This window comes from Cervus canadensis, chromosome 12 (genome assembly GCF_019320065.1).
Source record: "Cervus canadensis isolate Bull #8, Minnesota chromosome 12, ASM1932006v1, whole genome shotgun sequence".
In the NCBI taxonomy this organism is placed as follows: domain Eukaryota; kingdom Metazoa; phylum Chordata; class Mammalia; order Artiodactyla; family Cervidae; genus Cervus; species Cervus canadensis.
Window position 1 is genome coordinate 6567063 of NC_057397.1, and position 16811 is coordinate 6583873.

General features: G+C 53.9%; 1 protein-coding gene across 1 annotated transcript in view; it reads right to left on the reverse strand.

The window, feature by feature from the left end:
- COL22A1 (collagen type XXII alpha 1 chain) overlaps positions 1-16811 on the reverse strand; it is a 221792-nt gene that overhangs the window by 91383 nt on the left and 113598 nt on the right. The window contains exons 23-28 of the mRNA XM_043483931.1: positions 13198-13251; positions 6917-6970; positions 6204-6257; positions 4978-5031; positions 3984-4037; positions 229-273 (exon numbers count right to left, since the gene is read on the reverse strand). Coding sequence (XP_043339866.1) covers positions 229-273; positions 3984-4037; positions 4978-5031; positions 6204-6257; positions 6917-6970; positions 13198-13251 — 315 coding nt within the window. The remainder of the gene's footprint in view (positions 1-228; positions 274-3983; positions 4038-4977; positions 5032-6203; positions 6258-6916; positions 6971-13197; positions 13252-16811) is intronic.

Sequence of the window (16811 nt, forward strand, 5' to 3'; positions counted from 1 at the left end):
CTGCATGGCACCACTCGCTGCACCGGCTCAACTGCCCTTGGCTGACGGTGGCGACCCTGGTACCCAACACAGCAAGGGACGTACAGGACGTGCTGATGGTCACAGGGAAAACAGACGAAGGCACACAGGCGTGTTGTGAGCTCCAGGGAGACAAGCGGTACAGGGCAGCAGATACTAACAAACGAACACATTGGATGAACAAACAAACGAATGAATGAATGAACAGACCTTTTCTCCAGGTCGGCCAGCCAGGCCCTGCTCCCCGACTTCACCCTGTAGACATAATGACAGATGCCCCGTCACTGACCACTCACGTTTGCAGAGATGGCTGTCATCCCCAGGCGGTCCCACAGACTCAGGGCACCTGGCGCCCACACCCTCGACTCTCACACAAGCAGCACAGGCCCCGCAGCCCCGGGCACTGAGCATTTCTGGAGAGATGCTTCCATCCCCCATGTGGTCTTTGCACGCACGCTCAGTCGTGTCTGACTCTGTGATCCTATGGACTGTAGCCTGCCAGGTTCCTCTGTCCATGGGTTCTCCAGGCAAGAATACTGGCGTGGCTTGCCATTCTCTTCCCCAGGGGCCCTTCCTGACCCAGGGACGGAACCTGGGTCTCCTGTATTGCAGGGAGATTCTTTACCGTCTGAGCCACCAGGGAAGCTAAGTATGGTCCTTATTAAAATCTTCATGTAGATTTCCATAAGGAAATTTGGTCTTCTGGTAAGTGGACACATGAATGAATGAATGAATGAGCGGTTATACAAACACATAAAGGTCTTCCCTGCGGCTGTGTCAGCCCCCAGTGGTAATGAAGGCTACACCATATATTGAGAGAGAGAGAAAAAGAGAGAAAGTAAAGAAACTAAAAGCGTTGTTCAGCATGAAGCACGCGTTTTATCCTGCAGTTCTGGGGCCGCCAGGGCCACTGGTGTCTGAGTCGGTGCATATAGAAATTCTAGCTGCACTCCACTTTTCCCATCAATTCCCAGTGTTCACAAGCACAATTAGTAACAGCTGCTCTTACCGGATCTGTGCAAACACTTGCTACACAAACTGTCACTTTAAATCTGCTAGGACAAGACAACCTTTACAGTTGGAAAGGCGCTGGGTGGGAGGTGGTGCTGAGGTTGGGTAGCAAGCATTTTGAAGGCCTCCTGAAGTGCCTCCTGAATCCGTGCTGTGAATCCTAAGCCAGAGCATGACCCACGAAGGTCTGGACGGCTCCTGGAATCCTCGACATGAGCCCAAGAGGGCGATGCACCCGTTCATCCCGCAGCCAGTCTGTTCCGAGTGGACTCGAGACCCGTCGTCCAGGATGCGTCCATGACCTTCTTTGGAGATACTTATCTTTAGGAGGCGTGATGTCAAAATAAAGCAACAGACCTCCTGCCAGGTCTCCTTCGCAGCTACAAAGTATATCCTAAAATCAACGTAACTACAGAAATTGTTTCCAACTTCCCAGAGAGAATTTTTAAATGCACTACACTACACTAGAAATCATACAAAAACAGATGAGCTGTAGTAATGGACCTCTCTGAAACTTTCAGTCACGGGGCGAGCATAAATACCGAACATGTAGATGGAAAGATGAAAGACAACCCCAACGGCACCACAAATTCACCCCAATACTTGTGATCCATCGACTCTGTCCGCACAGGGAACTCGATGGGAACAGGTTCTTCTGAAGACTGCTGAATGGAACGTGGGAATTTATACACTGTAAGCTCAGAAGGATAAGCCAACTCACAGATGTGAGGAAACACAGCTCACAGGTCTGGCTGACTCCATAAGTCCTAGCAGTCAAAAATGAAAAGTAATAGTGACCTATGCAAATGCTTTAAGTTATTTCTGGAAGATGATCGAATTTCAGCCAATCAATCAAAAACAGGAAGGTGGCCTTTCATGTTTAAAAGACCACGTGATTTACCCCAGAGCAATGGAGGGACAAAACACAGCCAGTTACATATCATTACATTTCAATCACAGATATTTTTTAAAAACAGGAACGTTGAGTCTTAAAAGATGGAGGGTGCTGTGCTTGTAAGTGACGATAAGCTGGCTCATGCAGCCCTGAGGAATCTGGGGTGCAGCGGCTCCTCGCGGATGCTTTCCACAAGGAGTCCATCGGGCATCCTAAGCAGGGCGGGCAGTGATAATCCATGCGTGTTCTGCTCCATTTTAATTTGGTCTAAATTGTGGCTCAGCTAGTAAAGAACCTGCCTGCAATGACGGAGACCTGAGTGTGATCCCTCGGTTGGGAAGATCCCCTGGAGAAGGGAAAGGCTACCCACTCCAGCATTCTGATCTAGAGAATTCCATGGACTATACAGTCCATGGAATCGCAAGGAGTCAGACACGACTGAGCGACTTCACTAAAGAATGATCACTTCTTGAAAAAGCGAGGCCACAGGGAACTGAGGGTCCAGGGATTTGCCCATCAGTCCCTCACTGGCCACCGAGGTGACCCAGGTCCTGCCTCCTGGAACAGCAGGGTCACCACTGGGCCAAGTCCAGGCCATACCTGTGCCCGTTCTGGGCTGTTGGTTATCAGTCGGCCAGCAGGGAGCCCTTACTGAGAGCCTGCAGGTGCCTGCTGTGGGCTGGGGCTGGAGGGTGGTCTCCAAGAGCCAGTTACAGCCCTTAACTAGTTCTTACCCGAGTAGAGTGTGAGAGAGAGGGCCCCCGCCGAGGTTCTGTCTGGGCACAGGCCCCTCCAGAAGCACAGACGCCTGCAAATGCACACACGTGCACACACACACCTCACATACATACACACCTGACGTACAGACCCACACACAATGTACAACCCACAACACACACACAGACACATACACACAAACACTGCACACACACACATGACAAAAGACACACACAATGTACACACAGCTCACACACGCACACCCCGCATACACACACAGCACCACATACAGACACACACACCATGTACACACCCACAACACACACACACGACATACAGGCACACCCACAACACACAGACACATACACACACACACTGCATGCACACACACATGACATATAGGCATACACACCATGTACACACAGCTCACACACACACACCTCACATACATATACACCTGACATACAGACCCACACACCATGTACAACCCACAACACACACAGACACATACACACACACACGACATACACACACACAATGTACACACAGCTCACACACGCACACCCCGCATACACACACAGCACCACATACAGACACACACACCATGTACACACCCACAACACACACACACGACATACAGACACACCACACACACACAGCACACACACCATGTACACACACACACACTGCATACACACACCCACACCACAAACAGACGCCCACACCATGTACACACCCACACACACCATATACACACCATATACACACCCACAGCGCATACAGACAGTCACCCAAATCCAGCACTTGGGCCCCTACCCACAGGAGGTGCCCCCTCCACACAGTACGTGGGTTGCCTCCGCTCCCCCCGCAGATCCAGTTTCCACACGTCGGCACCCCCAGAAGCCCCAGGCTTCCTTGCCTTCTGCAGGGCTCAGGTATGAAGGGACATCAGAGGGAGGGGAAACTCAGGGGACAGGGTGGGGGGACTGACCCCCTGGCTCCTCCCCTCCCAGGACAGGCTGGTCAGCAAGGCTGCCCCTCTTCCCGAGGACAAGGCTCTCTCGTGGGGCATCCTCTCCTCCAGCTACAGGGCCCCCTGCCTCCAGGAACTCCCGGTCCTCTCCCTGGGCATGCCGTGATGTGGCTCTGGGCGGTCGTCAGCCCAGGGCGTGTCGCCACTGACCCCGACCTGCCCCAGCCTTTCAGACAGCCCCTGTGTGATGGCCCTGGCTGTGCCCCGCCAGACCCCAGCCTACACGGCTCTGACAGCGGGGTTTCACACAGAGTGCCGAACACCCCGCTTACAACAACAGACGCGAGAGGAGGAAGGCCGAGTCCTTACCCGTGGGCCGCGCTGTCCAGGGGGACCATCCTCCCCTCTGTCTCCTGGGTCTCCCTGCAAGGAAGGCAGAGGAGAGTCAACAGCGGGAGCTGGGAGTGGACGGGAGCCACTGAGCACCGAGCACCGGCTCCGGGCTGGAAGCAGGAAAGCTACTCGGACTCGGGTGCTACTGAACTCCTTTAATTCTGCGAGACCGCAGTGGCCCAAAACAGCAGCTCCAACCACCTCCCAGATTCAGCGGCTCTGCTTCTGATTTACGGACTCAAGGGAGTGGGAATGAGGGATTCAGAGCAGGGGAGACACTGCCTAAGTGCTTTTGAGATGACAAAATACTTGGTTAGCCCTTATCTTTTGTTTTTAAAAGAGAGGAGAATGGAGAATATTTACATAACATGTTCTTAAATTAAGTTAAATCCGTATGTATTCTGTATTCTGTCATGAAAAAGTTGAGCTTCTAAATCTGCCTACTGAAAGGGATGGTGAAAACTCCTGTAACATCCAGAAGTTGCCTTGCAAGGACTGCTGACATTCATCCTTGAGCTTCTGTATCTTTGCCATGAAAAGGTGAAGTTCACTTGTTAAACAGTTGGCTGTATGGTTTTTTAATTGTCCCTGTGAAGTGAGTAAACTGTGAACTTGCTTCCTAATTTTATGACAGTTAACCTCTGACTCCTCTTAATGATCTTACTGTAATGAGCCCCACCAGAATATTTTTAAGTTGAAGTCTCTTACTATGTAAGAGTCTCTGAAAAGGTTTCCTCCTTGCAAATAAAATAGATGCATATTTCTCATAGAATAATTTTAAAGTCCTCGGCCTCCAAGTCCTCCACCAGTTACCTAGGTCGGAATCAGGGGCTCACCCATATCTGACCTTGAATATAAACATTTCCGAGCCCTGCATGACTCAGGATCCAAACGTGATCCACAGCCGGGGCACCCAACCATCAAAGAGCTCTCTGGCTTCTGGGTTTTGGGTTCCCTAACTCATACTAACCTTGGGTCCTGGCAGGCCTGGGGGTCCATTCAGCCCGTCCTTTCCAGGCGGCCCCTGGGCAGAGGGAAAAAACAGACCAACATAAAAGGCGCGGTTAGGGCAGCACTGCGCTGAATTGCCCCCAGCCAGGGGCGGATTCTGCAGCCAGAAGCTGGTCGGCGTGGGGCTTGGCGCGCAGGACCGCTCCTGGGTGCCAGCTTTCCGGGAGCGCTGTCACTGCCGGAAACTGTCAGTGGGTGGAACCGTGTGGGTGGGGGTTCAGGAGCATCTGTGGATGGCAGCTCACCGTGCGCTCCAGGCTCGGACAGCCTCAGCTGAGAGTGGACATCACAACTATGATTTATGTCCAGAGCCTTCGCTGTGGCACCCGGAGCTCCACAGAGCTGAGCACGCCGGCACCCAGCCAGCACGTCTGCATCCCGGGGCCTCCGTGGATCCGGGGCCCAGTCACAGGCGGACAACTGCCCACGCTGCACGCCTGACTTTTCCCTCCATCACCCTTCTCCAACGTCCTGAGCCCCCATCAGTGGTGCGGGGGCCACACCTTCCCCCACCCGACAAGCAGCAATAAGGAGACTCCTTCTGGGTGAGCAGGGGCCTCCCGAGGACCGTCACCTCTGACGCCCATCACGGTCACACGGTCTCAGAGGCCCAAGGCCACTCTATCACCCTGCCCTGAAGAGCTGCCGGACAAGAGGCAGGAGACCCCCAGCTTGAATCTGCACCCTGCTCGTGCGGATGTTAAGGTGTGATGACCTCCACCCTCAGGACCTAAAAGGATCGAGAAGGCCTGGTCCCTGGATCCTGCTGACCGGGAAAGAGGAAGCACAGCAGGCACGCCCTGCCGCGTCCCGGACGGAGCCTCGTGTCTCCAGGCCCTTTACTTCCGTGGCCCCCGGCGGTGTCCCCACAGACTAGAAGCCACACTTCAAACAGCCGAGGGCTGTCGACTGTGCCTCGGAGCTACAGAGTACAGGCAGTGGCCTGAGGAGCGGGCGCCTTGATCTGCAGCCTTGCTGGGGGTCCTCGGGGGGCAGCCCCAGGAGACATCACATGGCAGCCACCACGGAAGGGAGCAGGAGGAGGCCGGGTGCCAGGAACAGGGAGGAAAGGGCACGGAGCGTCACCCACTGGGAAGCAGCCTGGGTGGCCAGCGGAAGGGCCAGCCCCTCCCACGTGGAAGGACAGGAGAGGGGAGAGCGGGGAGGGGTGCCCCGGCCACTCACCGCCTGCCCGGGGGACCCAGGCTTTCCTGGGAAGCCGATCTCTCCAGGCAGACCCTGCCAAGGGGAACCACAGGGAAACCGTTAGTCTGACCTCTTCCGAGCATCAGCTCCCTTCTCCCAGCACCTTTGCTGGCAGGAGCCCAGATCTTTAGCTCTGACGAGGGCACCCGGGGTGGACACCCCTCGGGGGCATCTGGCCATCCATGGTATGGGCCACGGTGAACCAAGCAGCCGACACGCCTCCCAGGCCGGCCAGCACGGGGCTGGGCTGGGCTGCAGTCGGGACCACCAGCACCTTCACACCCCGCTGGCGGGGTGGGTGGAACCACCTCTCTGTGGCCCCCACCCTCCCTTCTGCCCACAGGAACCTTCCCAGCTGCTCCTGAACTGGGGGAGGGGAGCCAACCCACACACTGCTGAAAGACCCCAGGAAGGGAGACCCCACACTTCCCGCACACTTCTCTAGGAGCAGCCATGAACGTGCTCAATGAGCTCAGGAGCTTTTTCCAGTCTAAGGGGCGCCGGAGCTGTGTGAGCTCCAGTCTAAAGGGGCTCTGGGGCTGGCTGCAGGCGGGGCCCTCCTCGTTCATGCCTTTGCTCTGCCCTTGGACAAAGAGCCAACAGACGGCTCCACACGACGATGCCCCTGGCTCCCGGGGCCATGAACCCTCCATCTAAATGCCCTGGGAAGAGAAAGTCAAAACCAATCTCACCGGGGGGCCTCCGGGTCCAGGGGGGCCTGGGACGCCAGGTGGTCCTGGGGGGCCCTGTAAAGAAAGAGGGGGGCTTGGGTGACAAAGGTGTGTGGAGCAGCCTCCCGGTGGCACCAACCTTCGAGAGAGGAGAGAGATGGGGAATCAAGTGATGGGATGGGGGCGGGGCTGCAGTTTTATTGAAATACCTTATTTAAAAAAAAAAAAAAAGGAACAAAAGCAGAAAGAAAAGATCTGAAGTAAAACTTGTACCATGATAACATGTGTGCTATCTGGGTGATGGGCATATAACTGGTGCAGTATCTGATATTTATTGAAAATATTTGTGCATTTAAAATAAATATGTCTGTGTGTGACTACACACACAAACGGAGTTAATTCATTAACAAAAATTTCCTAGAACAGCTGTTCCCAAGCATTATTCAGCATCGGATCACCTAGGGTGAATAAAGAGATCTGTTAAGCCACACCTCTCACCACGACACATGTCCTGGGAGACACACCTCTGGCCTTTCTTTGTCCAGGTGTCTCTCCACATATGCCCTCCCTCCCGTCTCCCTGCTCAGAAGGACATCTCCATCTTTCTGAAACGTTCTGCAATTCTCCGGGCAAAGTAATCACGGCGTCCCCCACGCTGAAGGCCAGCGTGACGGTGCTCACCTGACTCACGTGCCCTTGAAGGCAGGGTCCCCCCTTGCACCCCCCTGCACCTCTGCTCACACAGTGACAAGCCCAGGGCGTGGAACACAGCAGATGTTCACTCAATGTTTGAGGTCAGCTTGATTGCCAACAGCTGGGGAGTGGGCGGTGCCCTCGGAGAAGAACGTCCCATGCCCACTAGAGGGTGGTAAACACCAAAAAAAGGCCACCGTTGCCGCCGCTGCGGACACTTCCCTTTTCTCCCGCTGGGGGCACTGCTGAGTCAACGACGGGCAGCGAAGAAGACATGAATGGAACAGAACTTTGCGGGTGGCACCTGGACCTGGCTTTCTGCGTGGCTCGCTGAGTGCTGGCGAGTCTTTGCGGGGTGGGGGGGCGGGGAGTGGGTAGCGTCTGCTTTTACTGAGAGACATCTGCTTGGACCTGGAGCGACTGAGTGTCCGGACAGTGCTGGATGGGGGACTGGGCAGGTACTCAAGCAGGGTCCCTCTAAGGGATGGGAGATGGAGGCACCAGAAGTGGCTGGTGACCTCACTTCCCTCCACTCCTGTCTGCTCCAGCTCAGCTCTGCTCACCTCCAGGCAAAGCAGGAGTCCTGCAGGCGGCACTCCCAGGACCCACCTCTCTGGAAGGCACGTTCCAGGTGAACTTTTTACATCACCCTGACCTCTGAGGTTCTCACAGGGACCTCAGCCCCGCGGAGCTCATCCGAGGCCCCTTCCCACCACACACAGCTCTCCCTCCGATGGCAAATCGGACACACTTGGCTTTCATCCCTCCCGTGATGCGACGCCCCCTGGAGTATGCTGGCCTCTTTCAAAGCAGCCGTTCCAGGAAGCCGGCCTCCCGACCAGCTCGCTGGTCTGAACCCATCCCCCTCCCTCCTCCACGTGCTGCAGAGACTCCCGTGCTGCTGACCACTTGTCTCAGCCTCACAGCCTGTGTGAGTGGACAGATGTTTAGTGATCCTCTGCTATAAATTAATGGAGAAGGCAAAGGCAACCTGCTCCAGCATTCTTGCCTGGAGAACCCCGTGGACAGAGGAGCCTGGCAGGCTCCCTGGGGGTCACAAAGAGTTGGACATGACTGAGCAACTGAACTAGAAATTAAACCTCCTTATTTGACAACATGGGAAACTGAGGCCCAGAGAGGGTAAGGGCCCCGCCTGTCACACAGCCCTCGCGTGCAGTGGATCCTGAATGGTTCATCTGCCACAGAACCACCTGGAAAGCTCCCTGTAAAAACAGGTTACCAGGCCCCTTGATGACACTCTTAGAAGCTGGTGGGGGGCTGGGATAATGGAGAGAACAAACATGGAGCAAGCAAAGGGACCATTCTGGGGACTGGAAGTCCTGGTGATGAAATCACTGCGCCTGTAATGAGGGGCCATCCTGGCTGGGGCTGGTCAAGAATGGCCCTGCAGAAGGAGCCACGTCTAAGCTGAGAGCTGAAGTCCAGGGAAGGAAGAACACTAGCTTCAGGGGCCTGAGAATGGGCAGACCTCCGTGTGTTGCCAGGACCGACAGTCAGTGTGAAGGAGTAGAATGGGGGTGTGGGGCAGGAGGCAGGGCTCCGGGAAGGCGGGGGGCACAGCGGTGGGAGGGGGAGCTGCTGGGAAGTGGCCGGGACCTGGCTTTAGAAGTGGAGAAGCAACACAAGAGCGGGTTTGACTCGGCTGTAATAGCATTTGGAAGGAGAAGTTGACAAGACTCGACAGCAGGTCAGGTGTGTGGAGTGAAGGGGCAAGAAGAGACCGGGGTCACCAGAACAAGGGGACCTGTGATGGCGCCCTGCGCTGCGGTGGGGATGCAGCGGGTGAGCGTGTTGGGGTGGAGCAGACACCGGCTGAGTGTTTTCAGTGAGTGAGGCACTGGGTGGAGATGCCCGTGAGCTCGGGGAGTGGAGGCTGCAGGCGTAAACACAGAGGGAGAGGGTGATGATAAAAAGAGGAGGGGCCTCATACCATCCGATGAACGAAGATGTGTGAAACCAGCTCAGCTCACGCTCTTCTCTTCTTACCATCAATGTGAAAATGCTACTCTCAGTCATGCCCAACTCTTTGTGACCCCATGGACTGTAGCCCTCCAAGTTCCTCTCTCCATGGAATTCTCTAGGCAAGAATACTGGAGCGAGATGCCATTCCTTTCTCCGGGGGACCGTCCCAACCCAGGGATAAAACCCCGGGTTCTGGGGTTCTATAGAATCTGGACGCAGATTCTTTACCGTCTGAGCCACCAGGGAAGCCAATATCTAAATAACCAATTCACCTAATTATTAAAGAGAGTGACAAATTAGCCAATAGATCTAAATGTTAACAACAAAATAGCTGTTTTAATTATTATGAATAAAAACAACTGAGTAATGACTCTATCAATTAACCAATAAGCCTAATTATTATTACTGGAATGTTTTATCCTTCTCAGGACGATGGTGACTGCACACAGCATGCTCAGTGATTTCCGCAGTGACGTGTAAATAACCAATTAACCTAATTCAGCATTAATGATAACGAAAGGCAAATAACTATTCCTAACAACCACCTCATTCCAACTGGAATAGATTTATGAAATTGGATGGAATCTGAAGATGCATGAAAATTACTTGCATAATTAGCACGTAGTCACACTTCCTGCACAACTTGGAAATGTTTGTTTTCAGAGATTGTTCATGATCTGAGTCCTCCTCCTTCATGGTGGTGAGTCCTCCTCCAGGACACAGCTCCAGGGGCACAAGGATTGCCCCCTCTCAGGGGAGGGGGTCCGAGAAACTCAGTCCTCTGGGGTTGGCCCCTCCCCTGGCTGTGTTCCCACCCACTCAAGGGTCTGCCAGTCATGCTGACCTCAATACCTTCGCATAAACAGTTGTCCAGACCAGACACAAATTCCCACTTTTTCCTAAAAGACTGCCAGGACACAGGAGCCACCACCTGTGTATACTGAGCCTAAAACATTCTGGCAGGTGAACATTTTCATCCTGATAAAGAGGCACCAAAAGCATCTTCCAGAAGGCCAGCTGCCCTGGGGCCTGGCTCACCCTGAGGCTGCCTCTTCCTGGTAAAAGCAAAACTAATTAAACTCTAAGCTCCATTTCTTTGGGGGGCTTCGCTACTGGCTCAGATGGTAAAAATTCAACCTGCAATGCAGGAGACCCTGGTTTGATTCCTGGGTCAGGAAGATCCCCTGGAGGAGGGACTGGCTACCCACCCCAGTATTCTTGCCTGGAGAATCCCACAGAGAGAGGAGTCTAGCGAGCTACAGTCCCTGGGGTCGCAAAGAGTCAGACAGGACAGAGAGACTAACACTTTCATTTTCACTTCTCCATTTCTTTGGATTGGAAATGGGATAAGCCTTCTTTTCTCACAGGTGGTTGTAAACAACAGACACAACTGTATACTAACACAGGGAGAGCATCTGACAAGAGCAGAAACTGAACAGACAGACCCTCGGCCTTCTCATCAGACCAGGAAGCCCAGGAACTTACGTTCTGCTGCGACAGAATCAACCCAGATTTTCCAGATCAGCTCAGGGACCCTCCTCTGGTTCCAAGAGGCTGATGACCTGTCCCCCAGAACCAGAGCCCTGACTGCCCCTCTCCCAGGTCTTAGCTCGGAGGACCGTCCCTCTCTCGGCATCTCTCCCTGCCTCCGTCACATCTGGCTCCTCTAAGCATGGACAGAGGCTGCTAGTTACCCTTCCCAGGGCTGCACCCGCACACAGTGGGGGTTAGGTGACCACCTGCTGAATGATCAGCGAACAAACATATGGATGGCAAGCAGGAGAAAACTGGCCAGGCCCAGGGCAGGTGGGTGTGTGGGTGAGTTAGGGAGAGTGAGTTACGGAGCTGGGCAGGGATCCAGCAGAGAAACACTGCTCTTGGCGTGGGCATGGTGGGCTTGAATGCAGCTTTGCATCCGTGGGGTGGTGATCCAAGGCAGGGAGCTAGGTGGTACCTATCATACACTCTACACCATCTCGTTCTGAACCACTAAGATCCCCAAGTTTATCAGGTTCCCCCATTTCTGGCAAAATCCCTGCCCTGGGAAAGCTGATCCTATTTGTGTCTACAGCATCCAGCTCAAGGCCTGGCACTCAGTATAGATTTTGTTGAAGGGAAAAGGGCTTCAAAATTTAAAACAAAACAAAGAAATATATTTTTCAGGGTAGCCAAGAAAACAGTGATAGGGGAAAAACTCTGTAACTTAAAGCATTTTGACGGAGCCGTATTTATGGTGAATTTTTGAAATACACAAGCTTTGCTCACAGGAAACAAGGTCATAAAACAAATGCAAAAACACTCTTTATCTTGTACTATTAACATCAAAATGTCACAGTGAGTGTGGCATCTTTAGAAGACCATGAATAATGGCTGGTTTTACAGCCCCTTATCCTGTGTTACAGCCTGATTGGCATGTGAGGGAATGATGAAACCTGAGATTCGCGTGCGGGGTGCCCTGCACACACTTCATAGAGCGGGAAAAGCCATTTGGAAGCATGGTCAGCAGCGTGCCCTGGGTGGGTGCCTCCCAGATGTTAAAGGACAGTGTGGCTGCCATCGCAGAGCTGGGTGTAGAGGAGGTGTGGCCGGGAACAAGTGGGCGCCAGAGCTGAGCCTTACTGCAGCGGGGACCCAGCAGACAAGCCCAGATCGAGCCCGCCCGCCTGCTGCGGCCACCAAGCCAGAAGGATGGGACAGCACCTCGCCCGGGGCTCACTGTGCCCTCACTGAGACCCCGGCACCTGGACCACAGCCCCACACCTTCTGCTGAAATCATCACCCTGTTTTGTTTTTATTGGCATTTGCAACAAATGACGAAGCCGAAGTTCAGAAGGGACTTGTTCAAGATGCCACAGCCAGCAAGTGGCCGAGGCTAAGACCCTAAGCTCCTAACCTCCACCTCCCTAACTGTGATCCCCCCAGTGCTTCCAGGAATTTACCAACCCTGATCCCAGGAAGACTGGGACTGGGGGTTGGTGGCGAGCTTTGGTGCAATTAGCAAAGAGACAAAGTGAGGTGTGACCGCTACCAGTGCTGAGCGCCCTGTTCTGTCTACACTGAGGTATGTGTGTCGGGGGAGGGTGTCACAGTGACTCTGAATTTATAGGAAAGGGGGACTGAGCGGGGTCAGGGCCCATGTGGCCCGGGATGGGGGGAGGGGTCTCCTGAGCAGCAGGTGACCCCCAGCGAGTCTGTGTATCAGGGAGTCGCACCCCCACCTGGTCTGTGAAATGGGGAGGGTGACCTTGAGCCTGCCCACCTGCCGGGGTGGCTGGAGGGGTCCATGGGGGGCCACAGGGGCGGCACACATGAGACCACGGGGGAGTGGGGAGTTGGACCAGCCTGGGGCCAGAGGACACTGACCAGGGAGGAGTCTGAACACTGAAGGGGAGGAGGGAGGAGGAGGAGGTCTGCCCTCCTCCAGGCCTACCCCCACCAGGAGACTGAATAGCCATTCTCCCAGCACCTGAGGGGGTAGGCAGGGAGGGCGTTGTTTTTAATGCTCTGATGAGTATTGCTCAGACTCATGCAAGAGTCTGGTTACAACCTAAGAACTGCTACCCTGTCATTTCCTTAATCAGAGAAAGCAGTGTGGCTAAAGAAGAGGATTGGAAGACAGTAGTTACCTGCTGCCCCAGCAAGCCAGGGACTCCAGGAGGACCCGCCTCACCTTTCTTTCCCTGAAGACAAAGAGAAGAAGCCAGGATTAACAGGCAGCCCACACCCAGAGCCCGTCTAATGACACGTCTGGAGGAAACCCCTGACAACAGACTGTCCCCCTCGAGACACCCTGCAAGGAGGCAGAGTTGGGTCGGGGGGGAGTCTGGGGCCAGGAAGCCTCCCCTTTGGATGTCAGCGCTGCAACGTGGATGACTTTGGCAACACATGGCCCCACACTTTAAAAAGTACCGCAAGGTTTACCTGAGAAAAATGCCCTTGTCCTGCCCCGTGCCACTCATTCCCTTTCCTAGACAGTAACTAATCCTACCAGGTGTTGGTTGATCTTTCCAGAGGCATTTTGTTTAAGCAAGCTTTGCACAAGCGCGCACACACACACACACACACACACACACACACATATGCAAATGCGCCCACACATGCACACACATTCTCTCCCTCTATCCCTTTTTTCTTTAGAAACTATGGCATAACATTCAATCTGCTGATAAACTGCTTTATTTCACTTAAGGATTTAACCCGGATGCCTCCTGGGTCAGCACATGGGGAGCAGCTCCATTCTTTCTCACAGCTACAGACCTTTCAGCAGGAGGATTAAAAGGTGATGCATCTCAACTCTGGGCAGACACGTCACGTGGACCATTTCTGCGCTTCTGCCATTAGGATCCGTGCTACTCTGCATGACCCAGGCCAGTCATCCCGTGGGGGTGTGATCATTAAGCCTCGGAGTCTACCCGTCTGGACAGGGGTGAGGTGTGTGCTGGTGAGTCCTCATGACACACAGCATGTACCCTACCATACGTGTACGTGGACGATGGAAGGCCCGCCTGTCTGCTTTCTTCCTTACAGTCATCCTCACAAGGTCAGAGCAGTGCAACGAGAAACAAAAGGAAGGCGTGACTCTGAATCAGAACCGCATTCCTCAAGCACCTGCTCTGGGTACCTGCGCTGTGTCAAACCCTCTTGGGGGGTTTCCTGTATCTTCCCTGTGTCTCCGCTCTGCAGGAAGCCCCTCGCTCTGGGATGCAGGCGCTCTCAGTCCCCCTGGGAGGCATGGACACTGAGGCTCAGAGTCAGGTCTCACCGGTGACCCAGCCAGAACCTGATGAGGTTAAGATCCAGCCCCAGGGCTGTGTGTGCGGGGCCTGTACATGTGACTCTTACTTCCCAGGGCTCTGACGATGAGATCATTGCGACAAAGCGTCTCTAACAGTCTGTTGGATCCCAGAAGCTGGATGACATCAGCATCTCCTCTCTTCCTTAAACTGCGCCCCCCTCTCTGCACCTGCACACTCGGGTTTGTCCCCATGCACTGCCAACCCCCAGAGGGAAGGTGTCTTTACGACCGCGGACTGTGCCAGCCCAGCCCTCTGACCTGCCCTTTCAGTCTGGCGTCTGGTGGCCCTGCTCCTAGCCCTAAACCACAGCTCACGTGCGCTGCTTAGCTTGGCCCCAAAGATCCCAAGGACTTGGCCTGCCAAGCCACCTCTGTCTGTAGGACCCACACTCCATCTCAACGTGTCAAAGTCCTACACCACTCCAGTATCTCCTCTTTCATGAAGTCCCAGCAATAATGAGAAATATTGGCAAAATAGGGCAAAAACATATTTGAGACAGATTCCCAGGTGTCATTCAAGAACTCAGGAGTTAGAATCGCCAGGGGTGGGGCATGGAGCTCTAAGTAAGTGACTATGAGGATTTGGTCACTCCCTGTGATCAAAAAGGGCTTTGATCTTTTCTTTTCCCAAGCCCCTTCCTCTGCAATATTGTAAGAAAGAGTTCTAAACCTAACGTAGATGAGGACAGGCAAGCCATTTAACTTGCTGAGTCTTAGTTTCTTCATGTGGAAAATTATAATCATTGTAATTATGTGAAAAGACAATAGTAGAAGAAATAATTCAATATTTGAGAAAATGATTTAAAAAGCATAAAAGAGCATCATGCAAATGTAATTGATAGTTATGAGGATGAGAAGGAAGATGATGGTGACTGAAGAAGAAATGCTAATAGCAGAATTCTGGCCCTTTTGAGTCCTTAAGTGTGTGAGAGACCACATGTCAAGCAGATCTGGCTTTAAAACCACTACCTCTGAAGAACGCTGCAAAGATTAAATAAGATAATGTCCACAAAGTGCGTAGCACAGGATCTGACATTAAGAAGTACCTAGTGGTGATGGTGGAGGTGGTGGTGGAGACGGTGGTCATGATGGCGGCAGTGACTGTGATGGTGGTGAGTATGCTGGTGATGGTGGTGGTGGCAGAGGTGATGCGGGTAGTCGTGGCGGAGGTGATGGTGGGGGTGATGGTGGGGGTGATGGTGGGGGTGATGGTGGGGGTGATGGTGGAGATGGTGGGGGATGTTGGGAGGTGATGCGTGGGGGGGTGATGGGGGTGATGGTGGTGTGCGGAGGTGATGCCCGGTGTCATGCGGAGGGATGCGTGAGGTGTGGGTGTGGTGGCGCGTTGATGTGAGATGGGTGGGTGATGGTGGGGGTGATGGATGGTGATGTATGTGTGGTGATGGTGGGAGTGATGGGTGTTGGGGGTGATGGTGGTGGATGCAGAGGTGATGCAAGGTAGTCTGCTGAGGTGTGGTTGGGGTGATGTGTGGTGATGGGGGGTGATGGTAGGGGGTATGTGATGGTGGGGGTGATATGTGGTGTGGGGGGGTGATGGGTGTGATGGCGAGTGATGCGGTGTGCATTGGCGGAGGTGATAGGTGGGGGTTGATGAATCCGGCATCGGTGGTGATCTGGTGGGGGTTGATGTGGAGTGATGGTTGATGGTGGGGTGATGTGGTGGTGTGGTGGTTGATCAGGGGTGATGGCAGAGGTGAATGGCCGGTGCATGTCTGGCGGAGCGTGATGGTGGGGGTTGATGTTGTGTGGGGGGATGATGTGGGGTGATGATGTGATGTGGGGGTGATGATGGTGGTGATGGTGGGGGTGATGGTGGTGATGGCAGAGGTGATGCGGTGGTCATGGTGGAGGTGATGGTGGGGGTGATGATGGTGGTGGTGGTGGGGGTGATGGTGGGGGTGATGGTGATGGTGGGGGTGATGATGGTGGTGATGGTGGGGGTGATGGTGGTGATGGCAGAGGTGATGCGGTGGTCATGGCGGAGGTGATGGTGGGGGTGATGGTGGGAATGATGGTGGTGTTGATGGTGGGGGTGATGGTGATGGTGGGGGTGATGGTGGTGGTGGTGAATATGGTAGTGATGGTGGTGACGGTGGGGGTGATAGTGGTGATCATGGTGATAACGCTGATGGTGGTGGTGCTGGAAATGGTGGTGGTGGTGATGATACTGTTATTGGTGTTGATGGTACTGGTGGTGGTGGTCCTGATACTGTTATGGGTGTTGATGGTACTGGTGGTGGTGGTCCTGATACTGTTATGGGTGTTGATGGTACTGGTGGTGGTGATGATACTGTTATTGGTGCTGATGGTACTGGTGGTGGTGATGATACTGTTATAGGTGTTGATGGTACTGGTGGTGGTGATGATACTGTTATTGGTGCTGATGGTACTGGTGGTGGTGGTCCTGATACTGTTATGGGTGTT